This window comes from Panthera pardus, unplaced genomic scaffold, assembly GCF_024362965.1.
Source record: "Panthera pardus isolate Hobbes unplaced genomic scaffold, ASM2436296v1 HiC_scaffold_3, whole genome shotgun sequence".
Lineage (NCBI taxonomy): Eukaryota > Metazoa > Chordata > Mammalia > Carnivora > Felidae > Panthera > Panthera pardus.
The window spans coordinates 59,708,614-59,726,102 of record NW_026526876.1 but is presented as its reverse complement, the minus strand read 5'-3'; the positions used below and the strand labels follow the sequence as shown (position 1 = coordinate 59,726,102).

General features: G+C 56.2%; 1 protein-coding gene across 3 annotated transcripts in view; it reads right to left on the bottom strand.

The window, feature by feature from the left end:
* Window positions 1-2,269: 2,269 nt before the first annotated feature.
* Window positions 2,270-17,489, bottom strand: part of RAB11FIP4 (RAB11 family interacting protein 4) — a 119,616-nt gene continuing 104,396 nt past the window's right edge. For all 3 annotated transcript variants that reach the window (XM_053893513.1, XM_019423851.2, XM_019423852.2), the window contains 12 exons: window positions 15,009-15,238; window positions 12,991-13,185; window positions 12,309-12,443; window positions 11,923-11,958; window positions 10,640-10,739; window positions 10,269-10,372; window positions 8,958-9,098; window positions 7,238-7,319; window positions 6,619-6,756; window positions 6,377-6,535; window positions 5,208-5,351; window positions 2,270-4,031 (listed from right to left, as the gene is read on the bottom strand). In XM_053893513.1, coding sequence (XP_053749488.1) covers window positions 3,915-4,031; window positions 5,208-5,351; window positions 6,377-6,535; window positions 6,619-6,756; window positions 7,238-7,319; window positions 8,958-9,098; window positions 10,269-10,372; window positions 10,640-10,739; window positions 11,923-11,958; window positions 12,309-12,443; window positions 12,991-13,185; window positions 15,009-15,238 — 1,581 coding nt within the window. In that variant the 3' untranslated portion in view covers window positions 2,270-3,914. The remainder of the gene's footprint in view (window positions 4,032-5,207; window positions 5,352-6,376; window positions 6,536-6,618; window positions 6,757-7,237; window positions 7,320-8,957; window positions 9,099-10,268; window positions 10,373-10,639; window positions 10,740-11,922; window positions 11,959-12,308; window positions 12,444-12,990; window positions 13,186-15,008; window positions 15,239-17,489) is intronic.

Below are 17,489 nucleotides of genomic sequence, written 5' to 3'. Positions count from 1 at the left end.
ACCCGCTTCCTCTACCCTTGGCTAGCAACCCTCTAGGGCAGGGGTCTCAACCTGGGGCTACCCGTCGGTGTCACCTGGGGAGCTCTTTCAACATCTGCGTGCCCGGGCCACACCTACACCAATTACACTGGAATCTGGGGGCAGAGATGGGAGGAGGGGCAGGGTTCAGCTCAGGCGGAAGTTTTTATATCTCCCTAGGTGATTTCAATGCACAACCCAAGTTGAAAACCACTGTTTCAGGTCCAAGTGCTTTCGGAGATTCTTGAGCTCTGTGTTTGTAACAGGTCAGAAACAAAGTCAAGGTAAAGGAATTTCCCTCTGGCCATTCTTAGAGAATCTACAAATTAAAAAGTGTGTGTGTGTGTGTCTACAGGTGCCTGGGTGGCTCAGTTGGTTGAAGGTCAGACTCTTGATTTCAGCTCAGGTCACGAGCCATGCGATCGAGCCCCGAGTCGGGCTGTATGCTGAGTGTAGAGCCTGCTTAAGATTCTCTCGTTCTCTCCCTCTGCCCCTCTCCCCTGCTCTCTAATAAAAAAACATAATAATTTGTGTAACTTGGCCAATTCAAAATTAAAAAAATTTTTTTTCTACTAGAACTTTATTTCTTATACTTTCCCACAGAGTAAGGCCTAGCTAAGCCAGAGAGTACCTCCTTTTCTATTAGATACTGTATATAACCCTCACTTGCCGATTCAGCAAATTTTGTCTGGTTTCCAACTGAATGTAAGGATAGCCAACTGCCGAGTAAAACGTGAATCTGTTGCAGAAACCCCTCTCCACGCCCCCGCAACACCTCTAAACTTTGGACAAGTTACTACTAATCGCTACTTGGTAAGGTGGCCGGGTTCAGCGAAAACAAAAAACAAAACCCACATAGGGGCACCCAGTTAAATTACAGTCAGCTGGGGAGTTGTTCAAACATTCTGGTGCCTCGGCGGCCACGCTCCACACCAACGAAGTCAGAACCTCTGTGGATTCCACCCAGTTATCAGAATTTTAAAACTCTCTCCATTTTAAATATGTTCCAGGCATTGCAGGGAACATACTTCTCCTACGAGTTCTGTTTTGTTTGCCCGAAATGCACACTGGGCTGGGCACCGTGCATGCTACCTAGCAGCCCCCCGTACGGAGAGAGAGAAGAGTGTAACGCTCTACCAGACCACACACAAAGTAGGGGGAAACACTGGAAGGGGGCAGGGTCTGCCCCGCCGGTGCCTCGCAGGGCCCATGGGGCTGGGAACCTTGGGGCATGTGCCCCCCTCAGGCGAGCTTTCAAGCAGGGAAGAGCAGTTAAAAACGCTACATGATCGTTAAGAGCCAATTAGACGGTCTGGGTTTTATGAGACGTACTCTGGCTGAAGATGGTTGGATTTAACTCGAGACCTGGGTTGCGTGGAGTTTAGTCTCATTTTAAAGTCTGCCCTTTTTCCAGAGACCCCAGGCACAGCACCAGGTCCCTTGGGGCCTTTCAGACGCGGCGTCCTCAGGGAGGCCGCTCCCATGGCGCCCCCTTCAGGGAGGAGGTGGCAGAATGTTGCTGGCAGACCGCTTTTTCCGCGCCTTTACACCAAGGCAGAAATTCCTTCCTGCCTAGTGACCGTGTGACTGTGCAACCCAGGCCTCTGGGCCCTTTGGAATTCCAGATCAAAGCAGCTAAAGAGCATATAAAGTTTTACATATAAAATGCTCATCCCTGGGGCGAGTCTCCCACAGCCCAGGACCTTGGTCTGGCTGGCCTCTGTAGGACTCCTCCTGGTGTCAAATCCAGACCAAAGCCAAGTCCTGATACGTTTTCTTTCCTTTCCCTTAATTAGGGGCCATTAGCAAATTCTCAAGAGACTCACTCCTCAGGCCTTCTTTCCACTGCTGCTGCTTCTCAGACCCCTGGAGGAGCCCAAGGAGACCAGCACCCTCGGGGGTCGAGAGACTCCCTGCCCTAGTCTTCCTGCGGTGGGTGACCCCCAAAGGCCTGGATCAGACCAACGCAGCCCCGTTATCTGCAGCATGAAACAAACCCCACACTTATGCTTCAAAAGAAATCACAAAATCCAACAGAAGCAAAAGTTGACTGGAACGGAATGAAGATGGGTGGTGGCCACAGCCCTGCCTTCGTGAACAGGGAACATACATCCCAAGTCCCCGATCCCCTCTTCACCCTCTCCTGCCCCCGCTTCTCTGCATACACCCCTTCTTGCCCCTCCCCAACATGCCTGAACTTTCCTTCTTACACTAGAATTGCTGAAGAAAACAAACTTCAGGGGAAAAAAACCCAAGAGCATACATGTTTATATATGTGTGGATTAACGAAACGAATCACAAGCCATATAAAACTGAGACAAACTGGAAAACTCAAAGTACCAGCTGCCTACAACAAAAGATCACGTTAAAAATCCAGAGAGAGAGAAAAAAAAAATCCAGAGAGAGAATTTCCACCATGTGTCACAAGGACGGAGGACGAAGGTTTCCCTGTGATCTCCTCACCCGTGTCTCTCACCAGCACACCTCTCCTGGCTGAGAACTGAATAGGAGAGTTTCCAAAAGGTGAGACGCGGGGGCCTCGCTACCCAGCTGAGTCAAGCCCAGAGCTCAGAATCCCAAACTCCAAACCTGAGGCCTGCCATCACTGGGTTGTGTGGAGAACAGGAGCAGGTAAGCAAGGCCCACTCCCCGCCTGTGGACTGTCCATCCATGCTTCTCGTGAAATGCAGCCCACGGGGAGGGAACAGACTGGAATGGGACCACGCTCCTCCCTGGAACTAAGGTCTTTGTCACCCAATGCCAACACGTGCCTTAGACACCCCTGGCCCCCACTCCCCACCCCCTTTTATTCCCTTCATTTTACACTCAAGTTAAATACCGCTCATTTTTCATGGTCTTAACAATAAAACAGAAAGAGGGGCACCTGGTGGCTCAGTCAGTTGAGCGTCCAACTCTTGATTTCAGCTCAGGTCATGATCCCTGGGTTGTGGGATTGAGCCTGGCGTCGGGCTCCATGCTGAGTGTGGAGCCTGCTTAAGATTCATTCATTCTCTCTCTCTCTCTCTCTCTCTCTCTCTCTCTCTCTCTCTCTCTCTCTCTCTCCGCCCCCACCCCACCCTCGACCCCGCGCCTCTCCCCGACTCGCACTCTCTAAAATAAAAACCAAAAAACAACCAAGCCAGAAAGGAAGAGGCAGGCAGGCAGGCAGGCAGGCAGGGATGGGGAAGTGTACAGGAAACCCCCCAAATACCAAGAACTTCTCAAACGAAGGCTGCCCCATGCCAGCTCTCCTGCAAGCCTGAGTCCTCGGGACACCCCATGCACAGGCATCACAGGGGCTGCTGGCCAGGGAGGGGCTCTGGGAGGGCCCCTTCCTCCTCTCTGAGCCTGAGCACCTAGGCTTGAAAGGTGGCCAAAGAGGCTGGGGAGGATGTGGCCGTTAGGCATTCGAACCCCTGGGAAAGACCATAATTTTGCTCCCACTCCCAGAGGGAACAGAGGTGGGGTGAAAAGAGCCTGTCTCACTAGAGCATCTTTAAATCCTTATCCCCAGAGGTAGAATCATTTTCATCCAGTACCTGAAACACAGTCTTCCAGTTCTTGTTATTACAGTAACTCCTGATAGCAGACCTTGCCCCTCCCACCCTCCAGGACCATCCGCTCTTGCAAGGGGACTGCAAAGTGCACGGGCAGTAACTGTGCAGATGACACTCACAGCCCCACGCTCACCCCTTGCTGTGTGAGCGGCTTCCCCACATACGCATCAGTACACAGGACATGGTGGCCAGAGATGTTTACAGTGTGTGTGTGTGTGTGTGTGTGTGTGTGTGTGTGTGTGGCCTGGCTTGGGCCGCATCCTCAAGTGGGATCTGCGCCTTGGTCCCAGGGTCCAGGGCTGGGAGGGTCCCGAGGCCGCTCTGCAGCCAGCCCTCGTCTCAGTGTTTGATCTCAAGGATGGAGGGGTTGTGGTCCAGGATGGCAAGGATAATCTTGTCCATGTACTGCCTCAGCCGGAAGTTGATCTCCTCCTGCTCCTTCAGGGCTTCCATGAGCTGGGGGGAACGGGAGAGGCAGGTCAGAGCCCGGGCCCGGGCTGGAGTGCAGGTGGAACCCGGATCCCCAGCTTGTGATGAGCCAGGGCCCGGGACAGAGGGGCTCGGGACACCTGGGCAAGGCAGGCCCCCAGACCAACCTCAGCACTTGGGTGCCAGAAACCAGCGAGAGCAGTGACAACTCACAGTAAGGTGTGTGAGATATGCTGACGCCCAGGCCCTGCCCCCAGGGATTCTGATCCAACTGGTCTGTGGAGGGACCCAAGTATGAGCAACTGCTCGGTATAGGCTGAAAACACTGGCTAAAGGCATTTGCAATCAAGAATGACATCCGGAGTCCCAGGGCCCTAAGACTTGTAAGGCTTCTAGCTGTTTCCTCTACCTGAAACGGTCCCCTCACCACCCCGACCCTGCCATTGCCCCTGTGCAGGTCCATTCCCGACGTGTCCTTTAGGTCACTGAAATGCCACATCTGCCCCCAGACTGGAGGCTGGTAACCAGCTCAGCTGGGAGTCCCCCGAGGCTAGGAGTCAGCACTTAACTCTGTGTCTTAAGTACAGGATAAAGGGTTCAGTGACTGTCTTATGATTCATGTTCAAATGTAACCAGGGTATTTTGGAGGCCTGATCTTTTAGAAGCACACCCTGGTGTGGGGTGGTGGGGCAGAACGGACTTTGGTTCTGGAGACCTGGGTCCTTCTCCCTCCACAAGTTGGGTGATCTTGTGTCCCAGCCTCCCAATCTGTAACATGGAAATGTCCAGGAAGCCTTTGAGTTGTCAGAAGATGAAGACACACTACAATCAGGTGCTCAAGAAACGCTAGTGTCTTTCCCCTCCTGGCTTGAGGCAGAGGGGTTCTAGCTTCTCCTGCACTACGGGCTGACAGAGACATGTTGATCAGCCGGCCATTTTGGCATGTTTCTGGTAGAGCAAAGACTCAAACTCCACTCTGTTCCCAGAGCTTCCCCCCAGCACATGCAGGAAGTCAGAAATGCTCTAACTCCCTCACCACTCTGCACGGTCACTCAGGTGGCTGCAGACGGGGACCCTCACAGGCCCTGGTCTGCTTCCCCTGCTCGGGGTAGCCTGGGACTTATCATCACAGCACACGGGTGCGGGACAGGACTTGCAGAGGAGCGGCCGAGGCTCCCAAGCAAGAATGAGAGGGCACATTACCTCATCGCGAGAGGCCGTGTCTATTTCTGCGGCCAGAGACTGGGCTTTGGTCTGGGTGGCAAAGAGGTTCTTTGCTTCATAGAGGCTGAGGCTCAAGATCTGTCCATTCAAGTCGTCATTCTGGTCCCGCAGCTTATGATTCTCCTGTGGAGTCGGACAAAAGCAACGTCAGCTCCCAGAAGCATCCAGAACCCAGCAGAACCCATTTCTTTGCATTCACGGTCTCCTGACTGCCACCGGGACCCTTCTCTCAGGTGTGTGTCAGGCCAGCTCAAAGACACCCATAGGTGATGTGGCCTCTGCCAGGCTTTGGGGGAAGGGCTGGGTCCTGGGAGGTCACAGGTTCCTGAGGAAGAGTTATAGGCCCACTCAGGGGAACGAAGTTTCCAGATAAGGGCAGGGCTCCTGGCCACGCTTTCCTCCCTGGGGTGAGTGAGCCAGAAGAGGAGCTCCTGATACTTTGGGGTCTCCGGGCTGCAAGGCTGGATCCAGTCTCCTCCTGTAGCGAGGTTCAGGAATCCTGCTCTGTGGGAACTCTTCCTGAGTACAGGTGGCCTCACAGGGCCCTGCCCAGACCCCACGTGCTAGCTTTTGCCTAAAGTCTCCTAACTAACCGCACACCTGGGACTTGGTGCCCTCATGCAGGAGAAAGGGCTGGGGTTTTCGGATCGCTGTGGGATGCTGGTGAAGCCAGCAGGAGTAGACTTTCTAGAGCAGTTTCCCACCCCCGAATGTCGGGCTGGGCTGAACAGGGGGCTTCACTCACCATCACACCCTCCCTTGGTCCCTGCCCCTCCTGATCCCACTTCCCCCAACTCCCCCATCATGGGAATGCTCCCGGGAACCATTTGAAATGGAACCTTGGGATCCGGGTCTGCTTCTGGGAGGACCCAACACAGCAGACCCTCATCCATGGCTGGATAGTCTCCTCCTCCACTCCATCGGCAAGGACAGCAGAGTGGGGTCTGCTTCTTTGTGTGGACTCCAAGGAGAGACCCCGGGATCCGCATCAAGTGTGGCCTAGAGGTGAGCTGCCCTGCCTGAGCTGTGGGGTGGGGACGGGCAGCCCCACCGGGCGGGGACGTTGAGAGGAGCAGACAGGAAGGGGTATGGGAAAGTGCCGCTGCAGCTTGGGGCCCCATGCGGGAGACCCGTCCAGCGGGGCCCACCTGCTTGAGCCGCTTGACCTCATGCTCCAGCTCCACCTCGCGGGCCCTGGCGTTGAACTCGCCCAGGCCAGAGGACGAGCTGCGCCCCCGGCCTGGCCGCTCGCAGTCCAGCTTGTACATCTGCAGGTGCTCTAGCTCCTTCCGCAAGTCCTCGATGAGCTGCGTGGGGGAGGGGCTGGTTGGCGGGAGCGCGGCCACGGGAGGGAGCCCCGGTGCCCGGTGCCCTCCGGCCTGGGACCCACCTCCTGCGTCGCCTCCCGTTCCTTTTGGAACTCAAGGCGGTTCTGCCGCAGCTTGTCCGTCACGCGCTTGTACAGGTCCGTCTCATCTTTGAGCCGCAGGCTGGTGTCCTCCAGCCGGTCACACATGCGCTGCCGCTCCTGGATCGGGGGACTGGGTCAGGGAGGACGGTGCCCAGAGAGGCTCGCTACACCCCAGGGACGTCGGGGGGCTCCGGGTCAGCCACCTGGACAGGCGGGCAGTCCGACCAGCCCCCCTGAACACAGCCCTCGAGTCACGGCTTAAAGAAACAGCCGGGTCCCTTAGGATTCTAGAAACACAGGCCTCTGAAGCCCTTTGATGGTGCCAGATGAAACCTGAATCAAAGGTGCGGCCAAACAAAAGCTAGCCTCCTTCTCTCTTTTTTATTACTACTTCCCCCCATTATATAAAAAATTATATTCGCTGTAAAAAAAGTTTGGAAAATCAGAAACATAGCAAGATAAATTACTATTCATACTTTATTTTGTTGTTGTTGTTGTTAGGGCAAACTAGCAACTAGAGGCCTTTGTGGCCAACACCGCCTCTGTGGCTTCAGCTCAAGATCGGAGTCTGAGGGACACTCCTAGGCCTGCTGCTCACCTCATCCAGCTTCTCTGTTTGTGACTTGAGCCGGGTCACTGTTGTTCTGAGCTCGGTGTTTTCCTCCTCTAATTGCTGCACCCTGGGAAAAGGAGAAAGACAAACATGTCAGAAACAGAGGTCATCTTACAACGGATGGACAGTCTACAGCGATTCTCTGCTTCCTGGAGGAGGGAAGATACCAGAAAGCAAGAGACAGAATATGACTAGTTGTTCCAGATGGGTAATACAGCTTCGAGCTTCCTGTCATCCAAGGCAAACTGGGAAGGACACCGAATTACCATCCTTCTGTTTGTGATAAAAGGAAACACTCATTTGTGAATAAGAACATAGGATTCTTTTTCACATGTGTCCTTAGAGCCTGAAACAACACAGAGGACGTTTTTCTGCTAAACAAAGAGAAGGTCCTCCTGTGGCTGGTGGTGGCAGGTCCCTCCCGGTTGGAAAGCAAAGACAGCGTTTGCGTTTCTTTCTCCCCCCAGCATCTCTCCCAGGCTCTTTGCTCGGCCCTCCCCGCAGCTGCCTGTGACATCCACAGGTCATCGTCCTCTGTGTTAGTGTCCAGAGGGGGCTGTCCTAACAGGATCCCATGAGGAGACACAGCCCAGGTACCCAGGTCATTTTTTTTTTTTATTTTTTTTTAACGTTTATTTATTTTTGAGACAGAGAGAGACAAAGCATGAACGGGGGAGGGTCAGAGAGAGGGAGACACAGAATCTGAAACAGGCTCCAGGCTCTGAGCTGTCAGCACAGAGCCTGACGCGGGGCTCGAACTCACGGACTACAAGATCATGACCTGAGCCGAAGTCGGCCGCTTAACCGACTGAGCCACCCAGGCGCCCCTATACCCAGGTCATTTTAAATGACCTGAAAAGAGGGCAGGTGAGTTGGGCTGTCAGTGGCACCGGAACAGCACAGGGTCATTTCTGCCACCGATTCCTGCCGAACATTCCCTCTCCTTCACACTTGTTACTTCCTTCCTAGAGTGATGGCTCCACTGCTCTCTCTGCCAGGGGCCTAGGTAGCTTCCCAGTGGCCTCCCTGGCCTGGGTCATTAGGGAGGGCAGCCCTGGGACACCAGTCTTCACCTGTGTGTACTGTTCTGATGTGTAGCAACCCACCTGCCTTCACGGTCATTCTGTCGGGCTGGGAGTGAGGACTGACAGATGGGGAAACTGAGGCCCAGAAAATGACACAGGATGTCCAAAGTCACGGAGCTAAAGGGTAAGCAACCCAGATTCCCAGGTCAATACTCCTCTCCCTACCGGCCTCAGGTTCCAGCAGCTATACCTGCGGCCCAGAAGCCCAAAAGAAACCGGGCCCTGCTTTTCCATTTACGTTGGACCCAGGGGCCCAGGGTCGGTGCACCCAGGTGTTCAAGGTCAAGGAGACTGACAGCAGGGGGAGCTCCGAGCCCGGACATTAGACCCAACCCAGGAATAGGGGCAAGACCACAGTTTTTTAACCTATCCTCTTGTTGACAGACTTGTGAGCTGTCTCCAGTTGTACCTAGTAGAAATAATGCTACCAGAAAGTTCTTGTATATACTTCCCAGCAAGCATGTCCAGGTGTTCAGGTATCAAGAGGAGAACTGTTACAACAGGGGGCTTTTCTTCAGGCTGTTTTCCGATCCATACCACGGGGACGGTGCCTGTCCCACGGGCCCGGACCAGGAGTGGAGGGCGCCTCTGAGGCGGCCCCGTCCCCAGCAGGCGCCCACCTGGTGTTGAGCAGCTCGATCTCCGTGCTCTTCTCTCTCTCCAGCTTGCCGTAGGCCTCGCGGTGTCGCCGCGCCTCCTCCTCCAGGGCCTGCTCGGCCATGGTCTCCTGATCTTTCACCATCTCCTCCAGCTCGTGCACCCTGAGGAGACAGAGGGGCGCACGCCCCAGTCCAGGGCCAGCTCTCGTGGTGTCTTCCCACCCTGCCCCCGCCCCTGGCTACGGGAGGCCCCGAGACCCTGGCTCCGTCATAGCTCTGCTGCAGGAAGTGGCGATGCGTTTGCCAGACCTGTGGGTCAGCAGCTTCACTGACAGATGAATGCGGCTGCCACAGCACGTAAGGAGACGTGTACGAGCCACGCACGCCACGGGGCGAGGGTGGGGAGGGGAGCGCCTGGCGGTCAGCCCAGAGGGGAGTGAGGCTGCACGGAGAAGGCGGCATTCCCAGCCAGGCGCGGGGAGGGACAGCAGGCCTCGGCACGGCTGCGTGAAGCAGCCCTCGGGCCTTGGCTTCTCTTCCCGCTCTCCTCCTCCCTGGTCCCTACCCCTCTGACCAGTAATTCAGCTACTGGGCACCTTGACTCCAAAACCACGCATGTCCTTGGATAGGGGCCCTGAACATTCAAGACCCAGGAAGGGGCCAGGTCCCACCGGGCACGCTCTAACCCCACCACTGGCAGCCTAGCTGGCCTATCAGTCTGGGCACATTTCACTGGGAATAGTCCCTTGAGGAGGCTACCCTTCTGGAGTGTTCCAGAACCCATCTTTCGGTCCTACAAAGTTGAGGGCCAGACCCTAGGCAGGGATCAGTTTACCAAATCTCATGCCACCCCGTGAGGACAACTACATGCTACATGCACTACCTCACTGCACTCAGGGTCAGCGGGCCCCCATCGGGAGGAGGGGCAGCGATGCCCCGACCCTTCCGCTAGCAGCACGTGCGAGCCCGACTCACACCAGCGTCTCTCTCTGCGGAGCTTGTCCCCAGAAACGGGGTGGGGGGCGGGCGGGTGTCAGACTCTCATCAGTGTAGGACAGAGAAATACGGGAGTGGATCCCAACTCCTGCCTTACACCCACCCTGGGGCTGCAGATATGGGGGTCAAGGTCAAGCTCCGAACTGTTTCTGAGTCCCCAGAGACCAGTCTTCCTGTGCGTCCTGCATGGGCACAGCCAGGGAGCAAGCGGCTGACACATCACAGCCTCTCGGAGAGGAAGGACAAGATGTGCAGTTCACCTCCCCAGCTTTTCTCAGGGCCCTCCCCAAGCCCGTTCCCGAGTCATGGCCAGGGCCCAGCCCCCCAGCCTCCGACCTGTGCACAAGCTGTGTGTTCTCCTGCTTCAGCTTGCTCTTCAGGTCCCCATTGGTCAGGCTGTCATTCTCCAGTTCTGTCACTTTTTTTTCCAGGAAGCTCACCTGCAAGAGGGAGGCAGAGGTGGGGGTGGAGGAAACCTCGGAGTCCACAGGACCGAGAAGCTAGAGACCGTGGGACAGAAGCCATGTTTGGTGAGCGTGAGGGTCCCCACGCGTACGTGTCCGCGTTATCGGGGCCACCTACCCCCAACTCCTGGGCAAGGACAGGGTCTCTGTCTCCCGAGTCCCCAGATAGCTGCTGGGGGGCTCCCCATGACCCCCGGGGAGCACACACACATTAAGCCTGTCCTCCACCCACTCAGGACCCACCTTCTCCGTGATGTCGTTGTCACAGGAGTCAATGCTGTCTCGGAACAGGTCCTCAGTGCTACCATCACTGCTACTGAAGTTGCTGCTGTGCATGAGCTGCCTGCGGGGGAGGGGGGAGGTAGCTGCAGAGGCCGGCCCTCCAGGGCCTGGGGTCCACACTGGGCTATGGGCTGAGAGCACCCAGTATCTTGGGGAGAAGGCCAGGGACCCCTCCAAGGAGGCTGTCCTCACCCAGTCAGGGGAGAAGAGTTGCCTGACCTCTGAACTCAAGAGGTCACCCAGCTCAGAGGCCAGCGGATGGGCCGCTACACCCCTCCAGAGTCCCTGACAGTCCATCACGGCTCTGGCCTGCTGCCTCAGCACCCTTTTCATGCCGGTGTTCGAGCCAGTAACTACCCAGTGACCAGAGTGGGCACATGAGCCCCCGACCACCTCCCTCCAGCTACAAAACCAGCCATTGCAGGTAGACTGGCTCCATGGTCCTGGCAGAGGGTCCTGGCCTCCTGAGGCCACCCAGCAAGACTCAATTCCTCCACCAAACCGGCTCCCGATGCATCCCTGGGGACCCTGGGAACGGGAAGGAGACCCACCTAGACTGTGCAGGGCAGGGGGTTGGGTCGGTCTGCAAATGGGTAAAGACTTGCCGGAGGCAAACCCAGCTACCACGGCGAGGCTCCCCCTTCCCGCTCCCTGCCGGGTAGCAGCCAGGTCTCTACCCAGGGCCTGTCCCGTCCCACTCCTGCTCTTGAGCCAGAGTCTGGGCGCTTGCTGGCAGCTCCCAGGGCCCTGGGAGTGGACCCGGGCCAGCGTGCACGAGAACCTGGATCCCGAGATCCAGAGCGGGAGCCTGGAAGTCCCAGGAAGTTAGCTGGGAGGATTTAACCCGGAGCAAAGTGACCAGCTCCAACGGGGCACACTTGTGCCCAGTCTCGGTCAGCGGGATCCCCAGGATCTGCTGGTACAGCTGCCGGCTCCAGGGTGCGGGGCAGGGCACCAACAGCTGTGAGACGCGCCGGGTCTCTTGGGGCCTCCCTGGTGCACCTGCCTGGAGCGGAAACAGCTAAGGGTTTGCAGAGGCCGACTGCTCCACTGCCACAAGGGGCAAGGGCGGCCCCTCCCTGTCAGAAGTAGAGGTCTGATTGCTCTGCCTGCACTCCTGGGGGTCTCTGTTTCCCTCTGTGCATTGAGCACACGCAGGGCACCGGGCACTGGCTGGGTCTGGGCTGCCCGCATGGAAAGGGAGACAGTATTCCACCCCTCCTCCCAAGGTGGGGGGGTCTTACCGTCCAAAGGCCGTGCTAGAGATCTTCCGGTTAGGGCTGCAGGGGTGGGGGTGCAGTAGGGAGAGGGAGAGAGAAAACAGTCATTGAACAGAGGGGGCTCTAGTCCACTCCTTACTCTGCCTTGGCTGCAAGATACCAGTAGGTGCACTACAGGGCTTTGTCCCGCCCGCTGCAGGGAATTCACTAATCAGCTGGGTCCTCAGTAGAAGCACCCTGAGGTTCCTCTTGCAGAAAAATGCAAGCCCCCTAAGATCAATCCCACCCTGACAGGGCCCTCACTTGCCAAGACAGAGTGGGGCCGCCTTGCCTGCCGCTTCCCCCTCTGGACCCACCCCCCACCCCCAGCCCTGGCCGCCCATCCCTCTGCTGGGTCCCGGGGGCCTCACCTGTTGGCCTTCAGGTTTTTCAGTCGGGCTTCCAGGTCATTCAGCAGGTTGATCTTCTTACAGCACTGAGAGCAGTAAACATCCAGCAATTCGCTGTTGTAGGCGTGCCGCATTTTCCTGGGTGTCTGCCCCGCACTGATTCGGGAGACAGAAATCAACCTCTGCTGTCCAATCTGGTGCCCTACCCCATCCTTACTTGACTGGGTTCCCCAATGCCTGGGAACCTTTTGTGTGTGCGCTTAGGGGCAGAGGAAGTAGAAATACAGCAACAGATCCTCCCTCCCTCGATACTCTCAGAGGAAAGGCCAATGAACAGTACCCATTTCACAGACAAGGCGATGGAGAGCTAACGTCAGAGTGAGTAATGACTAGGTGTGGGGGAAGGTATCACAGTAGGTCACCTAGAAGGACCCTTCGACACCGAGGTTCTAGGAAGCAAGACAGCACACACCCCTGAGTCTGCAGCCTCCCAGGTGGGCTAATTCTGTTTCTTCCCCAAGCCAGAAGGAGGCGGGAGGAATTCTAGAACCTCCAATCAGGGTGCAAAGGCAGCACCCCCAAGCTCCAGGAGCAGACCCCAGGTAGCTTAGGACTCTGCCCTCTGACCCGCCCTGGGATGAGGTTTGGTTGGTCCGGCCGCTTTTCCCGGGCCCCAAATTGCCATTCCAGACCACAGGGCCACCTGGAAGACACTGAAGATCCCAGGTCCGAGTAAACGTTGGTCCTGGTCTCGTCATCGGGGCAGGGGCTGCTGGGGGCACAGTCCACGTCGTCCCCTTCTCCATAGTCTTCAAACTGCTCCTCGTTGCTGATAAGCGAGGTGGTGGAGTGTGTGGAGAGGTCCGACGTGGTCATGGATGGGGCGTGGCCCAGGGACCTGGGTGTTACAGAAGGGCTGTCTGTTAACACAGCCCCGTCCACAGCCTGTGCCGGGGACCTTCCTGGAGGTCAACTGGTGCCACAGAGATCAGAAGCCCGAGTGTGTGCTTTCTGACCTGGCAAGTGCACTTTGGGGACCTCATCCTAAGGGAAGTGTCTCACCACAGAAACAGTTTCTGCACAAGAGGTGCGCAAACCGATGCTTCTCTACAGCGACAAAACATTGCTTACAGCTGAATGGTTTCCCTACATCAAATTAGAATAAGTTATAGTAAGTCATAGTATATGGGGCCTCCTGGGTGGCTTAGTCAGTCAAGCGTCCCACTTTGGCTCAGGTCACGATCTCACGGTTTGGGAATTTGAGCCCTGCGAGCCTGCTTCGGATTCTGTGTCTCCCTCTCTCTCTGCTCCTTCCCCGTTCATGCTCTGTCTCTGTCTCTCAAAAAATAAACAAGTGTTAAAAAAAATTTTTTTTTAAGTTATAGTAGATGTATAATATAAAATTATATATTCTATATTGCTAATAGTAGCTAATTAAATGATTAAGTTACAGTTGTAAAATTTTAATATATATTAGTAAATATCAAATTATGGGTTATCTAATTGTTGAAAGGTCTGCAAAAAATACTAGCAATAATATGGGAAAAACTAATATAAAGTTGGATATAAAATTTAAATACAGAAAGGAAAGGTTGATACAGAATAAGGAAAAGTAGGACATAAAAGTATTTACATGGTAACAGAGCTTGGGTTTGGGTGGTGGGACTGTAAGTGAGTTACTTCCCCCCCCCCCCCCCGCCATTCTTCCTTTCCTACCTTTTCCAAGCTCTGTTTAATTGGCTTGCATTCTAGCAAGAAACGGAAGTTTTAAAATAAGTAACAACGAGCTACTAGATGAGGCGCTTCTCCCAGTTTATAGAAGGGATTCACTGCAGAGAACATGGGTCAGAGACCCTAGGCCTCTCATGGGTGACCCACGGTGTGGCCTGTGACAGTGTCCAGGGCTGGCTGAGCCCTGTCCACAACCTGAGAACCGAGCACTGCTTGTCACCTGCCGAAATAGGTCTTCCCGTCCGTGGTTGTGAGGTCAGGTCTATGTATCGCTACTCAGAAATGAGGGTTTCTCTGACGTCCTGAGCCTCTGAGCTCAAAACTGGGCAACTTGAACCAGGGACAAGAAACAGGGAAGTGGGTAAGGCCGTAATTCTCCCACCGTGCCCTTGAGCAGTCCTGGTCTCTATCTGAGAATCACTGTGTTGATGACAGGGCACCAAAGAGCAAGTCTGCTGGTACCGCCACCCTGTTGTTGTTGAACTCACTCATCTGCCCTCAGGCTCCTCAGCACCTTGGGATGGATTCATCACATTCCAGCTCTTTCTCCTATACATTTTATTTTATTAAAACCCTCAGCGTCCCCTGCTGGCCACCTCCTGGCGACTGGTCCCGAAGAACAATGTGTACAATCAAGTGGCAAATGGTCAGCCAAAAGGACAACGGGTCTGTGGTCCCTGACCAGCTGTCCTTGGTGGCTGGTCACAGTATGGCTGTCACACTGCTCCCAGGAAGCAAAATGGATGAACTACTCCAAAGACCCCACCGAGAACAGCCTGACTCCCAGAGCCACTGGAGCCTGAGAAGCTCTGCCCTGCGAAAATGTATAGGAAATTGCTTTTTTTTTTTTTGAAGGTCAAAAATGATTAAGAATTGACAATTTCATATGGTTCAACTGATACTAGAACCCCTCTCCTCCCTCTCCAAATCTCTGGGTTGGCCACGACCACCACCTTCCTGTATGTGGCGCTCCAGACAGTTTTAACTCACTTGTCCTCCGGCAGGAACAGGCCCCCGAGCCCTCCGTCCTTCTCCTCAGCAGGACTCCCAACCGACCCCTCCAGGCTCTGCATGCTCTCCATGGGGCTGTCCATGTCTGACTCCGGGGGGCCCTCGGGTGGGGCCAGGGTCATAGCCTCCTCCTCGTCCTCGGGAAAGAAGCTGGGGTCCCTGGGGAGGAGCTCGCCATCAGCAAAGGTAGGGCCTGGCACCTCGCTGCCCTGGGAAAGACAGAGGACAAAGTGAGTGAGGCTGGCTCCCCGGGGCTCAGTGTGCCTCATCAGACCGCGAGGATGTCGGCAGGGCCAGGGATGGCAGGGAGTGGGACACAGGCAGGTCCAGGCCTCAGGACCTTGAGAATAAGAATACCCGGCAGGTGATTCATCTTGGGCCTCTCACAGCAGCTGCCTCATGAGAGCCCGGTGAGGAGCCAGCACCACCGGGGACAGCCATCCGTGGAGAAGAGCCACAGCTGGGCTGGCTACATTGCTCAGGACACCTGGACAGCTTGCTCGTCGGGGTCCCCATCACAGCCCGCACAAGGAGCCAGATGGCTTCGTGACTGAGTTAAGGGCACAGCCACAATGAACGGCTACCAAGAACGACGACCCCGACCTAGCGGAGTTTGATGCAGCGGGATAGAGGGATATCCACGCACCATGGAACCTGCCCTCCAGGACTCTGGGCACATCAGATCACCTCCGTGAACCTCGCTTCTCTCGGTAAACTGAGAATGACTGTGGAATCCTACAGGATCACTGTGTCACGGGGTAGGACCTCAACGTGGCACCAGCCGGGGAAGGACAGCGTGCCTTGGCCCTGCCACGGCCGTGCTGAGGAGCAAGGACACAGAGCCCTTCAGTTCCGAGCAGGGGTGGGTCCCCGGTGCCTAGCACACTGCCCAGCACCACGCCAGCACGAGATAAAGACCCGCCTGAACTTTTGCCAAAATCACCTTCTAGGTTATGAGCTCTGGCTCCATTCTGAGAGGCAGCGCTCCGCAAAACCACCCTTGGGGCTGCCGCCTCTGAGGGGGCACTGCTTCCACCTGCTCCTGTCCGAGAGGTCAAACTGCTCCCAAGGATCTTCCGTGTGGCCCGCGTTGAAGGTGCTCCCTGCGGCCCCGGGACTGCAGCCAGGGGAACAGTAACAGAGGCTGTGAAAAGCCCCCAGGCACCCCAGACAAGAACAGGATTGGGGACATCCAAGGAAGGTGGTCAGCGGCAGGCTTGGCTGTGCCCACTGAGAAGTGTGCCGTCACCTGCTGCTGTAGACACCCTGGCCCAAGAATAGATGGCTGTTAATGAGCCTGGCTCCCGCCTGTCCCAGGACTCGGGCGGAGCACCGGCTGCACTAATAAAGTCGGCACCAGGCAGCCAGGCCCCCCTGGCTGTGGAGGCCGAGGGCTGCGTAATTAAAACTACCCTCGTGTTCACACGGCCCTTTCCACCTGAATGTCACCAACCCAATCCCACAGGGCTCCCGACCGCGTCGGATCCTGCACCCGAAGCAAGCTCTCCGTCCGCAAGCCCGAGGCTGCATCCCAGCAGAAACAAAGGGAAGCCAACGTTTCCCGAGCAGCCACTAAGTTCCGGAGGCAGAGCGGACAGTGAATACATAATCTTATCTGGCCTTAGGACAGCTCTTCAGGATAGCGATTCTTAGCCCCACTTTACCAACGAGGACATGGAGGCTCAGAGAGTCACCTGCCAGGAGTCTTCTAGGCCAGGAGGCAGAGGTCGCCCCACCTACCTCTGACCACCACAAGCTCGGTTCCGTCTATCAGTCATGCAACCCATGCTCCTGGAGCTTCAGTCTCACGTAGGGACAGATCAGTAATTATGAAGCCCAGGCATTCCACCTGCTGCAGCCCCCACGTGCTGCCCACTTCTGACCCACAGCAGGAGACTCCTTGGCTCAGCGCGTGGAAACTGGGAGAGACGCCAGGCAGGAGGGAGACGGCTCACCGAGGAGGGCCGTGCTCTGTTCCCTCACTTGCAAGCTTTCTGCCTTCCCAGCCACAAGGGCAGGGGAGGGTTGGCACTCGCTGGGAACGCCTGCCTTGTGGCTTACAGGAGTCCTCGGCCACTTCCGGTCCTCACAGCCCTAGGAGTCGGGTCTCCTTTCCCCTCTCATACGTGAGGTGACTTACCCAGGGCCCCGCTGGAGAGAGGGGCAGGGCAGGACTGGACCGGGAGCCACCAGTGCCCATGCTGTCCTCATAGCCCCATCAGCAGGGGTCCTGAGGAGGCTGCTGCCCACAGAGCAGAGGCTTGAGGCAGGCAGGGCACCAAGTAGAGACCGGGAGCCATGCTCCTCAGGCGTCCGGCTTGGCCTCTGGCTAACTCATGTTTGTCCCCTTGGACACGGAGATACGGAGGCCCAGTTTCTGCCAGGCACTCTGCCCAGAGACACCCAACTCACCACACGGAAGTGCGGACCACGGCCTCCTCCCACCTGATGTCCCAGAGC